At 40.4% G+C, this 15899-nt stretch overlaps 7 protein-coding genes across 7 annotated transcripts; 5 read left to right on the plus strand and 2 right to left on the minus strand.

Moving 5' to 3' along the window:
* Positions 1-6578: 6578 nt before the first annotated feature.
* ATC70_005089 (uncharacterized protein) lies at positions 6579-8150 on the plus strand (the record flags this gene model as incomplete). Its single annotated transcript, XM_064824387.1, has 1 exon — positions 6579-8150. The coding sequence occupies one exon, from the start codon at positions 6579-6581 to the stop codon at positions 8148-8150; it is 1572 nt and encodes a 523-aa protein (XP_064677323.1).
* Positions 8151-9017: 867 nt separating this feature from the next.
* On the plus strand, positions 9018-9964 carry ATC70_005090 (uncharacterized protein; the record flags this gene model as incomplete). The annotated part of the gene is made up of 4 exons (XM_064824388.1): positions 9018-9065; positions 9123-9164; positions 9233-9304; positions 9362-9964. The coding sequence occupies 4 exons, from the start codon at positions 9018-9020 to the stop codon at positions 9962-9964; spliced, it is 765 nt and encodes a 254-aa protein (XP_064677324.1).
* A 127-nt stretch (positions 9965-10091) lies between these two features.
* Positions 10092-11382, plus strand: ATC70_005091 (uncharacterized protein; the record flags this gene model as incomplete). The annotated part of the gene is made up of 4 exons (XM_064824389.1): positions 10092-10173; positions 10255-10286; positions 10341-10442; positions 10507-11382. 4 exons carry the CDS (start codon positions 10092-10094, stop codon positions 11380-11382), a joined length of 1092 nt encoding a protein of 363 aa, XP_064677325.1.
* A 93-nt stretch (positions 11383-11475) lies between these two features.
* ATC70_005092 (uncharacterized protein) lies at positions 11476-11974 on the minus strand (the record flags this gene model as incomplete). Its single annotated transcript, XM_064824390.1, has 4 exons — positions 11476-11557; positions 11623-11696; positions 11753-11826; positions 11887-11974. 4 exons carry the CDS (start codon positions 11972-11974, stop codon positions 11476-11478), a joined length of 318 nt encoding a protein of 105 aa, XP_064677326.1.
* Positions 11975-12634: 660 nt separating this feature from the next.
* ATC70_005093 (uncharacterized protein) lies at positions 12635-14183 on the plus strand (the record flags this gene model as incomplete). Its single annotated transcript, XM_064824391.1, has 2 exons — positions 12635-12802; positions 12855-14183. 2 exons carry the CDS (start codon positions 12635-12637, stop codon positions 14181-14183), a joined length of 1497 nt encoding a protein of 498 aa, XP_064677327.1.
* Positions 14184-14350: 167 nt separating this feature from the next.
* Positions 14351-14803, plus strand: ATC70_005094 (uncharacterized protein; the record flags this gene model as incomplete). The annotated part of the gene is made up of 1 exon (XM_064824392.1): positions 14351-14803. One exon carries the CDS (start codon positions 14351-14353, stop codon positions 14801-14803), a length of 453 nt encoding a protein of 150 aa, XP_064677328.1.
* A 30-nt stretch (positions 14804-14833) lies between these two features.
* Positions 14834-15777, minus strand: ATC70_005095 (uncharacterized protein; the record flags this gene model as incomplete). The annotated part of the gene is made up of 3 exons (XM_064824393.1): positions 14834-15259; positions 15319-15620; positions 15678-15777. 3 exons carry the CDS (start codon positions 15775-15777, stop codon positions 14834-14836), a joined length of 828 nt encoding a protein of 275 aa, XP_064677329.1.
* Positions 15778-15899: the final 122 nt, after the last annotated feature.

The raw sequence follows: 15899 nt of genomic DNA on the forward strand, positions 1-15899 counted from the left end.
GTAATGATGCTAATGCTGAATCAGAGGGGAGAGAAAAGTGAGACTGAAGAAAAAGGAAAAAGACAAGAGAAAATTTTTCTTTCCAGAATCAACATGGTATTTATATCTTGATTTGCCCTTCAATTTAGAAAATCTTAAAATACCGAATCGATTCATTTTAGGTATCAACCGCAGCAGTAGACCCTAAAAAAGGATCGCAGTAGCAAATTAGAAGCTTCGATCATTCACTAAATGTGCCAAACGTTACGTGGACAGTTTACAAAATCGGAAAAGAGATCTTGATGATTCCAAACTCAATTCAGTGTCTTGGTGTTGTATTAATAATCAATCAAGTCCCATATACCACCAGTGGATGCTTTTGAAAGCTTTCTTGACAATCCACGCTCTCTAGATCTCACCACAAAACGTCAAAAATCATCGCACAAAAGAGCCTTGTTGGCGTGAAAAATTTGAAAGAAGTTGGGAAGAAAATTTTTTGTAGTTCTCGATCTGTGATCTCGGAAGCCATTTTTCCGAAAGTAAATCAACTATAGGATGTGAATTGCAATAGCTGCCAGCAAGGGACCTTTTATCGACCTATCTTACGTGTATCTCATGTCAAGTTTGGTAGTAATTTGAGCAAATGTTTCCTTTTTGTCAGATTTGGATTCTGCAAAACGTCACTGACCAAGTGTGCACCATTGCCTGCAGATCAAACTTCTGCTTCTTGAAACGATTGTGTAACATGTCTTGTTTTTTTCCAGAGTGCATGCACTGATCCTCCCAATCATCTTGCTTGTTGATGGATACCAAGAACCTACATTGGCAAATCCATTTAGCCTTTTGGTAGCACCAGAAAGAACACTTAAATTTTGTTTGTTTCAAACCAGAGCGTCTTGTTCGGCGTTTCTGCTTTCCATCAGGTCATGGGCAATCTAGATTAATACATAGTAAGTAATTTATCTCGTCATGGAAAACTAACATGTTGCCGCAGCACTTTACATTATCCTGCACACCACTTAACCATCATCAAAATGTGATCTTGCTTCAAAAGTAGATAAATATCATATAATGCATGAAATAAAGCTCCATTACATGACTCAAATGGAACATCCAGGTCTCTCTGCTAGACCTATCGTAGAGAATTGATGAGAAAAAACGCTCCCACAAATGTCAATGTGATGTGTTTCCGGTTCATCATAAATCTAGATACCTTGTCAATCGTTTCTAAATCAAGTTGTGCTATTTCAAAGCAGTGCTTGACATTTCAACTTCAACTTAAGTTTCTGGAATGCCTAAATGATAGAAGCTTGTGTTTGGCAGATCAGTAATTCGCGGTATAAAAGCTGCAAATGCGCAACCCATTGGCAAGGGATACAGTGAGTAAAGTATGCCCCCAAAAGATGCACCGTTATGCTGGTACAAGGTGATACCAAGTGATACAGGAATTGTAACTGGTTTCAGACTGGCTAAAGATATCCATGCTTGCCATGCTTCACTTCTGCTAACATCAATTATCCCAAACACACGCATCAGTCATATAAAAACTTTTATATTCTGCACTACTAACTAATATACACTAGAACTTCGCTCTTTAACCTTTCACTATCACGTAAGAGCTCTTTATAGCTGTGGATTTAACTCTCTCGAAACGCACCACGTCTGCATCATTGGGAGCAATTCATATACGGGCAGATATCATACTTGCAATATCGCTTATTACTTCCAGCTATGCAAGGCACAGAGAATTTCGGATGCACTTGAATCATGTTTTTCCGTGTTAGAAGCTGTTTTAGACCTTTAGAATAATACCAAACAGTTGCTCTCATCCAGCACTTACCTTTTGACATCTTTACTCCACTTTTTTGGGATTGCCAAAAATCGACTTCAAACCATGAGGGGTACCTCATGGAAAATTAACAAAAACTAAACGATCGCGTTTTTGATCCCAAAATTAAAGGCTTTTACTAAGGTATATAATAGATCAAAATGTTCCTCTCGGTCCAGAGCAACCCCTGAAAGTGCTTTCGGGAGACCGCCATATATGAAATCTCAACATTTCTGCCCAAAACCTCATTTTACATTTTTGAATAGTGCTCAATAAGTCTATTCAAATCATATTTTTTAATTAGCACCATTAGAAGCGCCTTGAAAAGTACTCTGAAAAAGCATTAGGAAGTATTTTTTTTTTGTAGGGGAGTCGAGCTCCAGGTTTTATTTAAAGTCCTTAAAATGTCATGCTGAGGGAAAGAAAAGACTGTTGGTGGACCCAATGTCTGCAAAGAAGGGGAATAAGATATTTTTGAATTAAGTTGGGAAAGAAATCTACTGCTAATAAGGTGCGACACCTAGAGCCAATACAGTCTTGCGGAAATCGTCAAAATATAGATAATGGATAGAGTACAAAAACACCAAACGAGGACATCAGTACTACGTCAAAAAAATCAAACAACTTGCGTTCACCAGGATTTGAACCGGGATCCTCCCGTTGGCATACGGGAGTTCTACCACTTCGCCCTACCACCAGGGACGCTACATTAGGAAGTATAGGATGATTATTACAGTTTACATAGTCGGATCTTGCAAAATATACGAATCGAGTCGGTTTTGATCAAAATTTGACCAATCTGGAGCAGTGCTAAATCTGCCTTTGAATTAGCTTTTGGTGACGGCTGCTGGCGAAGGCACAAATGCTCTCACCGAGAAAGCCATTGGCGTTTTAAAGCTAATATAAAGGGGGACTATGACGTGAAACGTGCCATAGCATAGAATGAACATCATCCTTTGTTTTTTTTTTTGTTGCAAATTCTTGTATTTTATGGATTGAATCATTGCAAAATGCTCACCCAAATGCGAATCTCACTGCTAAATGCAAGATTGCCACTTGCTCACAATTGCATACGATATATCAGGTGTAAACCCTCTGCGGTATATACAAAAGTTGAATTCTTGGCTTTGAATTAACGGCTTTCGAATGACCTTGTACGTGATATCTCCTAATATATACTGTATATTACCAGCAACATAGCGTATCAAAATTTGCATGAATCAGCTTTACCAAAATCAATGTTCCTTCTATCCGAATTAAAATTTTCTCAAGCTACAGAATTGTCTTTCTAGTAAATTGTAGCTACCAAGGATGTGATTTATGCCATGTAAATAAAAGCCATAAAGCAATACATAACCAAACTTGACAGTTTTCAAGCCTTCATATCTTGACATGTAGACCTTTCTGAGCCACCGGAATGATGCCAAACAATTGTACTTGAGTAGTAGCAACTTCCTGACATCTTTGCTCAACTTTTTGGGCCGAAAAAAAACATGTCCAAAAATCGACCAAAAAGCATGAGGTACCCCTCATGGTTTTCATCGAAAATCAAACAATCACGTTTTTGACCTTGATAATGAATGCTTTTATTATGGTATCTATCAAATCAAAATGTTTCTCTCAATCCAAAAGCAACCTCTGAAACCACTTTTATGAAGTTTTCATATGCAAAATATGACTATTTTCGCTAAAAACTTCATTTCAAATTTTATTAAACTGCTCGACAACTTTAGTCAAAACACTTATTGCAGTTAGCACCATTGGAAGCGCCTTAAAAAGTACTTCAAGAATGTATTAAGAAGCGTAGGGTGATCATCACAGTTTATATAGTCGAACATCATAAAATAGATTAAAGAAGTCAAAAAAAAAAGACAAAATCTGTCCAATCTTGAGCAGATAAAAAATAAACTGAGTTTGAATTGATTTTAGCGGGAGGCGATGCTGCTGACTGGCCCAAATGCCTTTCTGATGATGACAATGATAATAACAATGATGATAACAATGATGATAACAATGATGGTTGCGATGCTGATCAAATGGGAATTACAAAGTTGAAATTACAATTGCTTAGACCGAATAATTTCTTTCTCTTGGGCGTTTTTATAAAGGTGCCTTTTGCAATGATAACCTTTCAAAGAAGTCGCTGTAGATCTCTTATACGTCCTGTATTTACGCATGGCCAGCGCTGTATCGCCATCTCAAGAGCAGCACCCGCGAATGGTACCACAGTTCCGCCGCCAGAAAATGCGACTCGGACGGAGGATGTAGTGAACCAGAAGTCTTATAATAATATAGCGTAAATGCTGCATAAAAAATACTATGTACCTCCCAAGTTATGTCTTTTAAATCAAGTTTCATGCCTAATATAGTCATTGTTTAAAATGCACTTGTAATACCAGATTTTTATTATCTCTGACTTGAAGTGCCTTTGGCGAGAGTCTGCAGGGCGTCGCTGATATCGAGCGTAGCGAGATAGATCGGCTAGTAAAGTAATGAAATAGAGAAATTTGTTTGATATAGCTCATCGTAACGTGTTTCAAAGTTTTATCAATGCTTAGTGTATATGTGTACGAGTTATAATACTGTAGCAATCTCTGTTTTTGGGTCTAATCTACAACAGCTAAAGAAGAAAGACTGGTTCAGCTAGTAGAAATCATCAACTGGCTTCGTAAGTTAGTAAAAATTCGCTCGGTTTCAAGCAACTATCAAAAGTGTTCAGAGTCGATTGTGCGTATATGAAAAACTCTGGTTGAAATCACGATTTATGTCATATGAGTTTTAGAACAGCAAATATACTGGTGTCTCTTCTTCTTGCTAGTAGATTGAGACGCTGCACTAGTGCATCAGGGCTTGCTTCATTTGATGTAGATCGATTTTTGTAGTAGCGTTGCACCAAAAGTTTTCTCCAATGTGAATATACAAACAACCGTCCGTGAGCAAGAACAGAACTCACTGCGATTAAACAGATCAGTCGACTGGCTCTTTATCCAAACGTATCAGGTACTTTTAGTTGCTCTTCTGATTTCCTGTTTTAATGCAGGTCAATGTTTACGATATCCCAAGTATCCAGGTACAGAAAAAAAAAATACAGGCAGGTCCCGTGAATTAACATGAAGAGTAAAACAACATGGTGGCTCTCATTTGTTCTCACAGACCAGAACAAAGCTTGAGAATAAAATGTTGACCTTTTTATACAATTCCTGATCTTGTGTCTTGTTGTACAAGGAAATACCAGGACACTAGACATTCCAATTCAAACGGTATCCGAAAAAATGGTAAATGCGGTAGAGAAATCACTTTTTGATGTGATCCAGAACTGGTTTCTCCCGAATCAAAAGAGATGAATACGAGATCATTCAGAGAGAAAAGGCACTGGATCCAGCCAACATCTGATGCTGCTACAGACCTGTTGCTCTTGCTTCTCTCTTTATTTTTTTTTTTCGTCAACAAAAAATATCGAGTACGACGCGAGAATTCTGATCTAGTCCAACAGCAATGTTATGATGGATATCGTGGGTGACACCAAACTTGGCATCAGATTTTGAATCAACAAGTGCTGATAGTACACAGAAGAGTGTAAGTGTATATACATGACCAGTGCGCCTTCTTATGTTGATTTATGCTTCATGCATCCATTCAACTTTGATCGTGTTTGAAATGACACGCTGTAGGAAATTGACACAAGTTTGTTTTAAGCTTTTCTTGCCTTAACAGGCCATCGTAGATTGGAATAGGTGGAATACCAAGCATTTACATAAACCAATTAACCTATTTTTTATTGAGATCTAGTGTAACTATGTTGCTGTTGCTATATAAAATGATACATCAAGAATTATGTCGTGTTTGGGTAATTTTATGATCTGTATAGGATCAAAGCATAAAGCAAATGCAAGGGACATACTTGACTGACGCGCATGTTGATTATAAAAGAGACCCTTGATTTCCAAGTGTATTGGATCAGGTGTCTCTTTCTCGGTTTTCTTTTCAGCCACAGGTGCCAAGTTTTGATAACAAGAAGGACAAGCAGCAATGAAACACTCGAGTATATATATATATATATATATATATATATATACACGTGTATGTATTAGATAATAATACGTTTACATGAACACACATGAACAGGCATTTCGGATGAGTGTACAAGTTAAATGTTTATAAAAAGAAGCTTCTCAACAGACAGCAATATTTGATCTCGTCCTACATGAACCATTTCAACACTGTTTTGTAGGATTTGCAGCATCTCTCCTTTGTATATCAACCTCCTTTTCTATTCAATATAGACTGATACATGCACAATGAATCGGGACCCTTTCCGACACATGGTCGACCAATCCATTGATATGCTAACTTTAGATCTCTTTGAAAACATAACGTGTTGTTTTTCATCCTGCGTACCCATATTGAAAAAAAAAAAAAAAGCTTAATTTGCTCGCCTTGTTTATTTGTTTGTGTATCTGATGGATTTGCCCTGTATCTACTATGATAAATAACGATGACAAGTTGCAAAAAAGACCAATCAACCATACACATTTGAAACACCCCATGGGGAACGATTGGTCTTTGCTAATTAATACGCTTTGCTAGATACACAAGCGACGGCATTAGAACTCCATCTTGGCACATTTAAAGGATATGAAAGGATATAAATATAAAGCTGTACAACAAGACTCCCTTGAATTTTTTGGTTCCTTTTTCTTTATTGTTTAAATAGCCTACTTTTTTCCTGCCTCCTTTTTGTTGTCTTTCTACACATTCTCCCTCTTACAAAATGCCCCCAAACACAGTGGCTGATAGACTACTCTCATCCACCTCCACGCGTTCATCCAACATTGTCACAGAAGAACAGTTTCAAGAGCTGATCAAGCAAGGAGACTCTGTATTCATCTATGAGCAAAAGGTATATCGAGTCAACAACTTTTTGGCCAAACATCCAGGTGGTGAGGCAGCGCTGCAAAGTGCATTGGGCAGAGATGTCACTGATGAAGTCCGTACCATGCATCCTCCACAGGTGTATGAAAAGATGATCAACCTCTATTGCATTGGCGACTATATGCCAGATGTGATAAGACCCGCATCGATGAAACAACAACACACATTTACAAAGCCAACAGAGGACAAGCCAGTGCTGACAGCGACATGGGAAGGCGGCTTCACCGTACAAGCTTACGATGATGCCATTCAAGATCTGCATAAACACCACGCACACGACTTGAGGAAGGATGCAGTGCTCCAAAAAGATTTAAACGGTGATCAAATCAGAATGGCATACAGAAAATTAGAGGCTGAACTATACAAGAAGGGGCTGTTCAAATGTAATTACTGGAAATACGCAAGAGAGGGATGTCGATACACACTGCTTATATTTCTGTCGCTGTGGTTTACACTGCATGGCACCGAGACATGGCACTATATGGCAGGCGCTGCGTTCATGGCCATGTTTTGGCATCAACTTGTATTTACAGCTCATGATGCGGGCCACAATGAAATTACTGGCAAGTCTGAAATCGACCATGTTATTGGTGTCATTATCGCAAACTTCATCGGTGGGCTCAGTTTGGGCTGGTGGAAGGACAATCACAACGTACACCATATCGTGACAAATCATCCAGAGCACGATCCCGATATCCAGCATCTCCCCTTCATGGCCATCACCACCAAATTCTTCAACAACATCTATTCCACCTACTACAAGCGTGTACTGCCGTTTGATGCTGCTTCTCGCTTCTTCATCAGACACCAGCACTACTTGTATTACCTCATCCTGTCCTTTGGTAGATTCAATTTGCATCGATTATCATTTGCGTACCTGTTGACTTGCAAGAACGTCCGTACCAGAACTCTGGAGCTAGTTGGTATTAGCTTCTTCTTTGTCTGGTTTGGTGCACTGCTATCTACGCTGCCTACTTGGAACATCCGTATCGCTTATATTATGGTGTCGTATATGCTGACATTCCCTCTTCATGTGCAGATTACATTGTCCCATTTCGGCATGTCAACCGAGGACAGAGGCCCAGACGAGCCATTCCCCGCCAAAATGTTGCGTACCACAATGGATGTCGATTGTCCAGAGTGGCTTGACTGGTTCCATGGTGGTTTGCAATATCAAGCAGTGCATCATTTATTCCCTCGACTTCCTCGCCATAATTTGCGTCAATGCGTCCCTTTGGTCAAAAAGTTTTGCGATGAAGTGGGTCTCCATTATTACATGTATAATTTCTCTACTGGAAACGGCGTTGTTTTGGGTACATTGAAGTCTGTGGCTGATCAAGTTGGCTTTATGAATGAAGTGGCCAAAAGTAATGCCGAGACTTGGGCTAATGACAAAGAGCATGCTCATTAGACTTGCTGTAGTCTATGCAAAAATATATATCAACTTTTACTATTACTACCCCTCCCACTACATATATACATATAAATGCATCTGTCTAGTTTTTATTCTTTCGTGCATTTATGAACGCTTGTTTGTTGGATGGGTTCCTCATCATCCAGGTGCTGCTGTTTATCCGTGCATGAATAAGGTTCATGGTCAACTATTGTACCGATGGAAGCGAAGCCTTCTCATTCATCGCTACAGTGACTGATACGTTGGTACCGTCGGCATGCGTTTTTTCCAACAGGATATACGTATTTTCCATTCTTCATCGATGCAATCACATAAAGTTGGCAACAAACAAGCGCATTCTCTTCTCAAAACAACGCTTTGGACGCGACAGGCACAGTACAGTTAGTCTAGTGTTCAAGACTAGAGCGTGGGCTAGTGGAGGCTTATTGAAACTTGAAAACATTACCATTCAAAAGCCAAACATCGAGAGAAGCTACAGATAAAAGAGCGTGCATGTTTGAGTAGATTTGGGCTGCCAACGCCATCTTGAAGATGACACACTTGTTGAAAAGAGAGAAAAAAAAAAAAAAAAAAAAAAGCCAAAGAACACTGGTTTCGGGCGCACAATACACATCGTATATCCTATGTTTTTCTGTTCGCTTTAGCTTGCCAACTAAAGAGCACAGACGATTTCGGTAAGTGCATTTACGTACAACAAGCCTATGGTGGCATGTGAAGTATAACACTACATCAATGACAGCAATGCAATCCAAAGAGCGCGGATGATTGAACGCGATATCTCTTTGATGCAACCAGTCACCAGTAAAAAGCTGTATTTTTTCATTTGTATCCCTCTTCTTTTTTCAACATCTAAAAAGATATAATATGAGTACCAAGGAAAACGTTATGCCATTATCTGAAAAGAGAGAAAACGTACGTACGACATGCTGATGGCTTCCAAACAATAATAACCTGTGTTTCATTCAATAGCAAAAGGCGTTATTGGATTCAACCAAATCAATCAACAGCAAGGTACGCTCCCGAACACTAGCACTCTCGTCAGGTTTATATCCTAATAACAGACATGTATTATCTCGTAGGAAAGCTCCAAACATGCCAACAAACCACTTTCAAAGCCTGGATTGAAGGAAACAACGGCCAATCATACAAAGGTAAGCTGATGACAAGCGAATGTTGGAGAGTTGTCAATCTTACTTAATGCCATTTAGGTGCACAGCCAAGAAAAGAAATCAACACATACAACTGCCATCAAAACACAAGTACAAATTGAAAAAGAAGAAGAAGTCCTTGTATATATCCCAGAGCAGCCTCGACGATCACCCTCACCACATTCCATTGAGAAGCTCTTTGAATATCCTGCAAACAAGATCAATATACACCACCGCAAAGAAGCCAATTTCTTACGATTTGAGCCCAAAACCGCAGACACAAGCACAACGAGATCAAAGATAGAAGCGCTGGAAAACGAATTGAAGGAAGCCATCAAAGAAAAGGAGGCATTGTCGTTAAAAGTGCAAGCAGCTCGTAAAGAACTCAAACAAAAGACACAGCAAGCACAAGAGATCGACCACAAGATTGAACAAATGACCAAGATCAAAGCCAGAATCGAATCCAACAAACAAGAGATCATTGAAAATCAAGGCATCTATGACGAGTTGATGGACATCTTGGAGGATGCGAACGACAAGGGCTTGGAGTTTGACAATACGCTCAGTGGATATAACGATCAGGTCAACGAGTTATTGAATGAGCTGTCCTTGACAAATTACCGTATTCAAGAGTTTAAAGAGTCACACAGCAAAGCAGAGTAAACCAAAAGATGATGGAATGAATGATCAAATTATAAATATATATATATATAAAAAAAGATCGCTGTGTGTATGTTTATACTCCCTTTCTTTTCCTTTTTCTCACACCATCCACATCTTACAATAAACGATGGGCAAAAATAAAGGCGGCTACAATCTATTTGAAAGCTATATTGCATCTGGACTTGCGAGTCAAAGTTCATCTGGCATGGGTAGGTGGTGGGCATCTCAGTGGATAGAGTGAGAGAGAGAGAGAGAGAGCCTCTGTTTTCTTATCAGCTAGTCTATTATAGATACTCAGTATATACCACTGCCTGACTCGATGGTAAATTTTATGAATTAGCTTTTAAATGGGTTAAATTAATTCACAAGGGATTAGAGAACCTCCACTTTATTAGAGCAAATTGGTCAAGATCACAAATGGTCCGAGCAACAAATCAATCAAGACATCCATACGATGGAGCTAAATCGACTGTATTACGTATGCATCAATGATCACCACCCTTTGTGAATTTGTCATTGTAACATCAACATGGTATTGATAGGTCAGCGATTTACGTGAATTATCAAAGAGCAGTTGGAAAGCCATTGAACTCTTGCCCATTGTCAAAGACCTCCTTAGAAAGGCATTGAACCCTGAAGGACAATCCCTCGACAAGAGCAACAAGAAGAATAAAAAGGACAAGGAAAAGAAGAAGCAGAAAAAGAAGGAAAAAAAGGACAAGAAGCGAAAGATGAAGAACCTGGGTGTTCCCATTGCCAACGGCAGTTTTACGTTATCAGATGGTAGAGATGAAAAGCCTTTGTTTACAGAAGGTGTAGTCAGCGAAGATCCTGAGACGATTCGTAACACAATTCAAAACTTAAAAGTGGATACTACCATTGAGGAACCCTTGTCCCCCACGTCTGCTGGTGGTAGAAAGAAATCTGTTTCCTTTTCTGAATTGGATCCAGTGACAGTAGGTGGTACGCCTCCTCTTGCTGCAGCTGCAGCAGCTGCTGCTGCTGCTGTCATGAGACAGCCAATGACAAACGGCACTGAATCAAGTACATCTAGCAGCAGTAGCAGCAGCAGCAGCAGTAGTAGTAGCGATAGTAGCAGTGATTCGGATTGTGATAAAAAAAAAGCCAAGCAGCAGCTACAACCTGAAGAACCCGCCATGCAAAAGAAGCCCAAAGTATTCACGGGTCGTCCGATCAAGGCTGTCAGCAGTAATCGCATCCGTATAAAAACCAGCGATGGTGATGTATTCGAAGCAGATCGATTTTGTCCTCACAAAAAGGTGGATCTAGTTAGCTGGGGTCAAGTGATGGGCCGTAGCTTGATCTGTACAAAGCATAATTGGAACTTCAGCTTAGATACTGGATTGGCTGCTAAAGGAGGTAGATCGATCAATCCATGCAAAGTCAACGACTGGTAGTAGTGGTAGTAATAGCTTGAGGCATTTTTTTATTTATTTATTTATTTATATATCATTTCTATACATGTTGCAAATCAAATAAAGTGGATTGATTTACTTCTTTTTGGGGCCAGGAACAGCAATGGCATAAGGCTCAACGCCATTTCTGTATCTTTCCAACCAGCTCAAAATGTACCTAGCAAGTGTTCAAGGTGAGTGGATGCATCCATGGGTGGCTATGTCAGACAGACATATACTCACTTTCTTTGCTTTGTGCTAATGCCCATGTCAGTCTTCATGGCTCGACTGCCAGTGGTAAATAATTGATCCCAAGTCTATATTGAAAAGTGTGAGTGTCAATGACATGGACCATGTACAACCCAAACATTACCTCGAATTTGCCTGCAACTTCATCACAACCACGGCCAATTGCTTTTAAAAATGTAGACACATCTTGAATTTGACCTATCCATAGAGCAAAATGATCAGCGTTTGGATGCAATCTTTCGTGTCATGCGTACTCACCTCGAGGAGCAGGGACCGTATTGTTGATGGCAGCAGTGTGTGAGTATCTAACACCACGAATGAGACTAGAACGAACAGATGCGAGCATTGTAGACAAGTAAAAGATGAATAAAATAATATGCTGGGCCTGGGGTATGGGTTGTATGGATGTTGAAAATTGAACCCCACTCTCACAGAGTCACAGAGCCGACAGCACAGCGATTAGGGTGCAAATGAAAGCATATGCTCATTTCTATCCTTAATTGTGAACCTACCTCTTGATTGTGAAACAAATAGATAACAGATAAAGCACCAAAACATCAGATCATCTTGATCTTGTAGGCTTTTTTTTTTTTTTTTTTTTTTTTTACCTTTTGCTTGTGTGCACAAGCCAACGGATGATGATGAGTGGAGCATTTGCATGGCTGATTACTCATAAGGTTGATACTCTTACTGAAAACAGTAATTCTACCACTTTGTTCAGCGTAATACAATCCCATTTGAAATCCTGATATTTAAGCATTTCGGAGATGTTGCTTCCAATAGAAAAATTTGTATATATAAAGGAAAGCTTTTTTTACTCCAATCACAACATTTCCCTCTCTCTCCTCTCTCTCTCTCTCTCTCTCTTCCCTTACCCCTTTTATATATATACTCTCTCTCTCACACACACACACACTTCTGTTGGCATTAACAAGCAATTGAATGAAAAATAATCTCTTTTTCTTAATCCTATCATCGTCCAATATCAGATTTAATAATAATAACAATGTCAACCGTATCCGAATCAACACTCTTGTTGAGTAAAAGACAAGATCAGAATAAGGGCTATCGACATGAGTTGAAATGGTTACTCAAGAATGCAATGCCTCTAGTGATCAGTTACTTGCTGCAGAATAGTTTGCAAAGTGTCAGTATCATTACTGCTGGCCATTTGGTAAGTGGTTGATGTCTTGTTTGTATTCATGTGTGCTGATAAAGTAGGGCAGGGCGCAAATGAATTGGCTTCTGCTACATTGGGCAGCATGTTTGTCACCATCACTGGTTTATCTGTAGCCACAGGTGCTACGCTCTCACTCGATACCCTCTGCTCTCAATCCTTCACTAGCTCGGACAACAAGACCATTGTCGGTCTCCATGTGCAACGCTGCCTTGCGTTCATGTCGTTGTTATATATTCCCATTATAGGCATCTGGTGGCATGCGGAATACATCTTTTTACTCTTACGTCAAGATCCCGTTGTGGCACAACTCGCTGGTCATTATGTACGTTGGATGATCTTGGCTGCTCCTGCTTTTGCCTTGTTTGAAGCGCTCAAGAAAATGCTACAAGCACAAGGCATTTTTCGTGCTCCTACCATGGTGTTGATGTTGGCTACTCCAATCAACCTGCTCCTGAATTATGCCTTGGTCTGGATTCCGGCTACTTCATTTGGATTCAGTGGTGCTCCCATGGCAAGTTGTCTGTCGTATTGGCTGATCGTCTTGTTGATGGCTCTCTACATTTACTGGGTGGATGGCTATCAAGCATGGCCTGCTTGGTCTACATCGGCTGCTTTCAATATGCGTCATTGGGGTCCTATGGTCAAACTCGCTGTCCCTGGTATCCTGTTGATCTGTACCGAGACATGGGCCTATGAAATTGTTGCTTTAGGGGCAAGCTGGATTGATACCCCCAACTTGGGCGCTATGAGCATCATTTTAACTTCGATTACTGCCTTGTATACATTGGCTTTTGGCGTCGGTATTGCTTCCGCCAACCGTGTTGGTAACTTGCTGGGTGCTCAGCGTCCTAAACAAGCTCGTATCGCTGTTCGCACTACATTATGCGTGGCTACGGGTGTCGCCGCCCTAAACAGTGTGGCATTGCTTGTGTTCCGTAAACAATGGGCTTATATCTTTACCAGTGATGCTGAAGTCGCTCAACTTGTCAGCAATGTCTTGCCCTTGGTGGCTCTCTTTGTGTTTGCTGACAATATTGCTGGTATCGCTGATGGTGCTTTGAATGGTATGGGTCGTCAACATGTAGGCGCTTGGTGCAACTTGGCCTCTTATTATCTGTTTGCTATACCTATTGGGTTCTATCTGTGCTTCAGCAAAGGCTGGAAGCTATCTGGTCTATGGGCTGCCTTAGCTGGCTCTTTGATTGTTGCTTGTTTTATCACCGTTGTCGTCTTGTTGTCTTCCAATTGGCAAAAAGAAGCATTGAAAGCTGAAGAAAGATCAAAGGAAGAAGAGAACAACACCAGTAGCAGTAGCAGCAGTAGCAGCAGTAGTAGCAGCGCTGGTGTGATCTGTCAAAGCCCCCTTCCCATTTAACCTGACCAGCTAAATATAGAGGCGTAGCTATTAGATTCATGCTGAATCACACTCTATATTTTACATTATTGCATCATTCATGTTTCTCTTTTTGCTTTTTTTTTCCTCGGTTTTTCTTCAATAAAATAGCCTAATCTGTCTTTCTTCTATACACTATATACATCGCCATGAATTTCGACAATAAACAGCCCACCGCCAATGATAAAGACTACTACTACGCCAGCAATTTGCCTAGCTATGGTGTTTCCAATACAAACGGCATCACACCACAGCAAAAAGAACAGCAGCAAGTGCAACAACAAATAGAGAGTAGCCATGGCAACAGGTATCCAGGCGTCGTAGGCGCCACACCTCCAGAAGCAAGAGGCATTCAAGGCTACGATGCGCAAGGCAACCCCATCATCCCTCAGTTTATCGCACAAAGACATCAAATTGAGCAATCCTTGGGTCCCACATGTAAAGATGGTGGCTACCATGATTTACGCATGCATCTGACGACCTCATCTTTGTTGTTTGCTATACTCATCATTCCTTATTGTTGTGGTTTCAGAGGTAAACGAGAGACAGTATGCAAGAAATGCAACCAAAAGTTTCCACAAATTGTACTTCCTAGCGCTTAATCCAGTAATAAAATCTTTCTGCACACTGTTTTATTCTTGTTTTTTCGATGGACTTTGATTGCCTGAGGATGGTGTGGATGACGATGGGCCGTGCGTTACCACAGAGACCATATCATGTAACTCGTTACCAGTTCGATTGTATTTCTCCCCTAAACGGCCTACTGCCGCCATCTCGTTCACTTTCTGCATGGTCAATCGATACAGCCACCATGCTACAGCGACGAGTATAAAAACACTGACGCCCATCACCATCATAGCAACACGGTGTGCGGAAGGTGGTAAATTTGGGTTGGATATATCTGCCAGCTGTGATCCGATCCATACTTCCATTGAGACTTTAAAGGATGACAAGAATGAAGCCAAAACAAATTGCTGTGTTGAGATGGTGGGTAGAATCGACAAGAGCATGTTCTGAATTGGCCAAGGAATGGGACTGAGTCGAATCAACATGATCATCTGTATTCTTTTTGTTAACGCACTGGATTCACACAGATCAGAGTACAAAGCAAATTTACCTTGAAGCCTCCCTGCTCGATGGCTTCTTGAATGGCTGTGTATTTCTCTTGCTTAGATGGCGATAGTTTAATGAATCGATTGAAATTGTATTTCTTGATGAGTCCATAGGCAACGATGGCGCCCACAAAAGCACCAATTTGAGCAGGAAATATACCACCAGGGCAACCATATATAAAGCCAGTGAGTGTAGAGGCAAATGTGAATCCAATCATGGGCGGCACTGAGGTGATGATGATGAGCAGTGTCAAGAGAAGAAAACTATAGGGCTGAGTACGCAATTCCACAGCAACGGATTGAATTACTAGAATATGAATGAGTGAGCAACAAGCAAACATATGGATCACAAGCTGCAACCTACAGTCCATGACGGTAGCGCGATAGATGGCAAATGTAGCAATGACGATCACCACTGCAATAATGCCAGCCCCTATAGTGAAGAGGCTCCTCTTTTGTAGCATGTTGAAATGAAGAGGGGGGGAAAAAAGAGCGAAACAAATAAACTCTCTAGTGGGGAATTATAAACAACTGGATTTCAACATTTGGGTTGCCAATTTAGACAGAACAACTATTGCCATGCATT

Source organism: Mucor velutinosus (genome assembly GCF_035048745.1).
Source record: "Mucor velutinosus strain NIH1002 chromosome Unknown tig00001542, whole genome shotgun sequence".
Taxonomy (NCBI): Eukaryota; Fungi; Mucoromycota; class Mucoromycetes; order Mucorales; family Mucoraceae; genus Mucor; species Mucor velutinosus.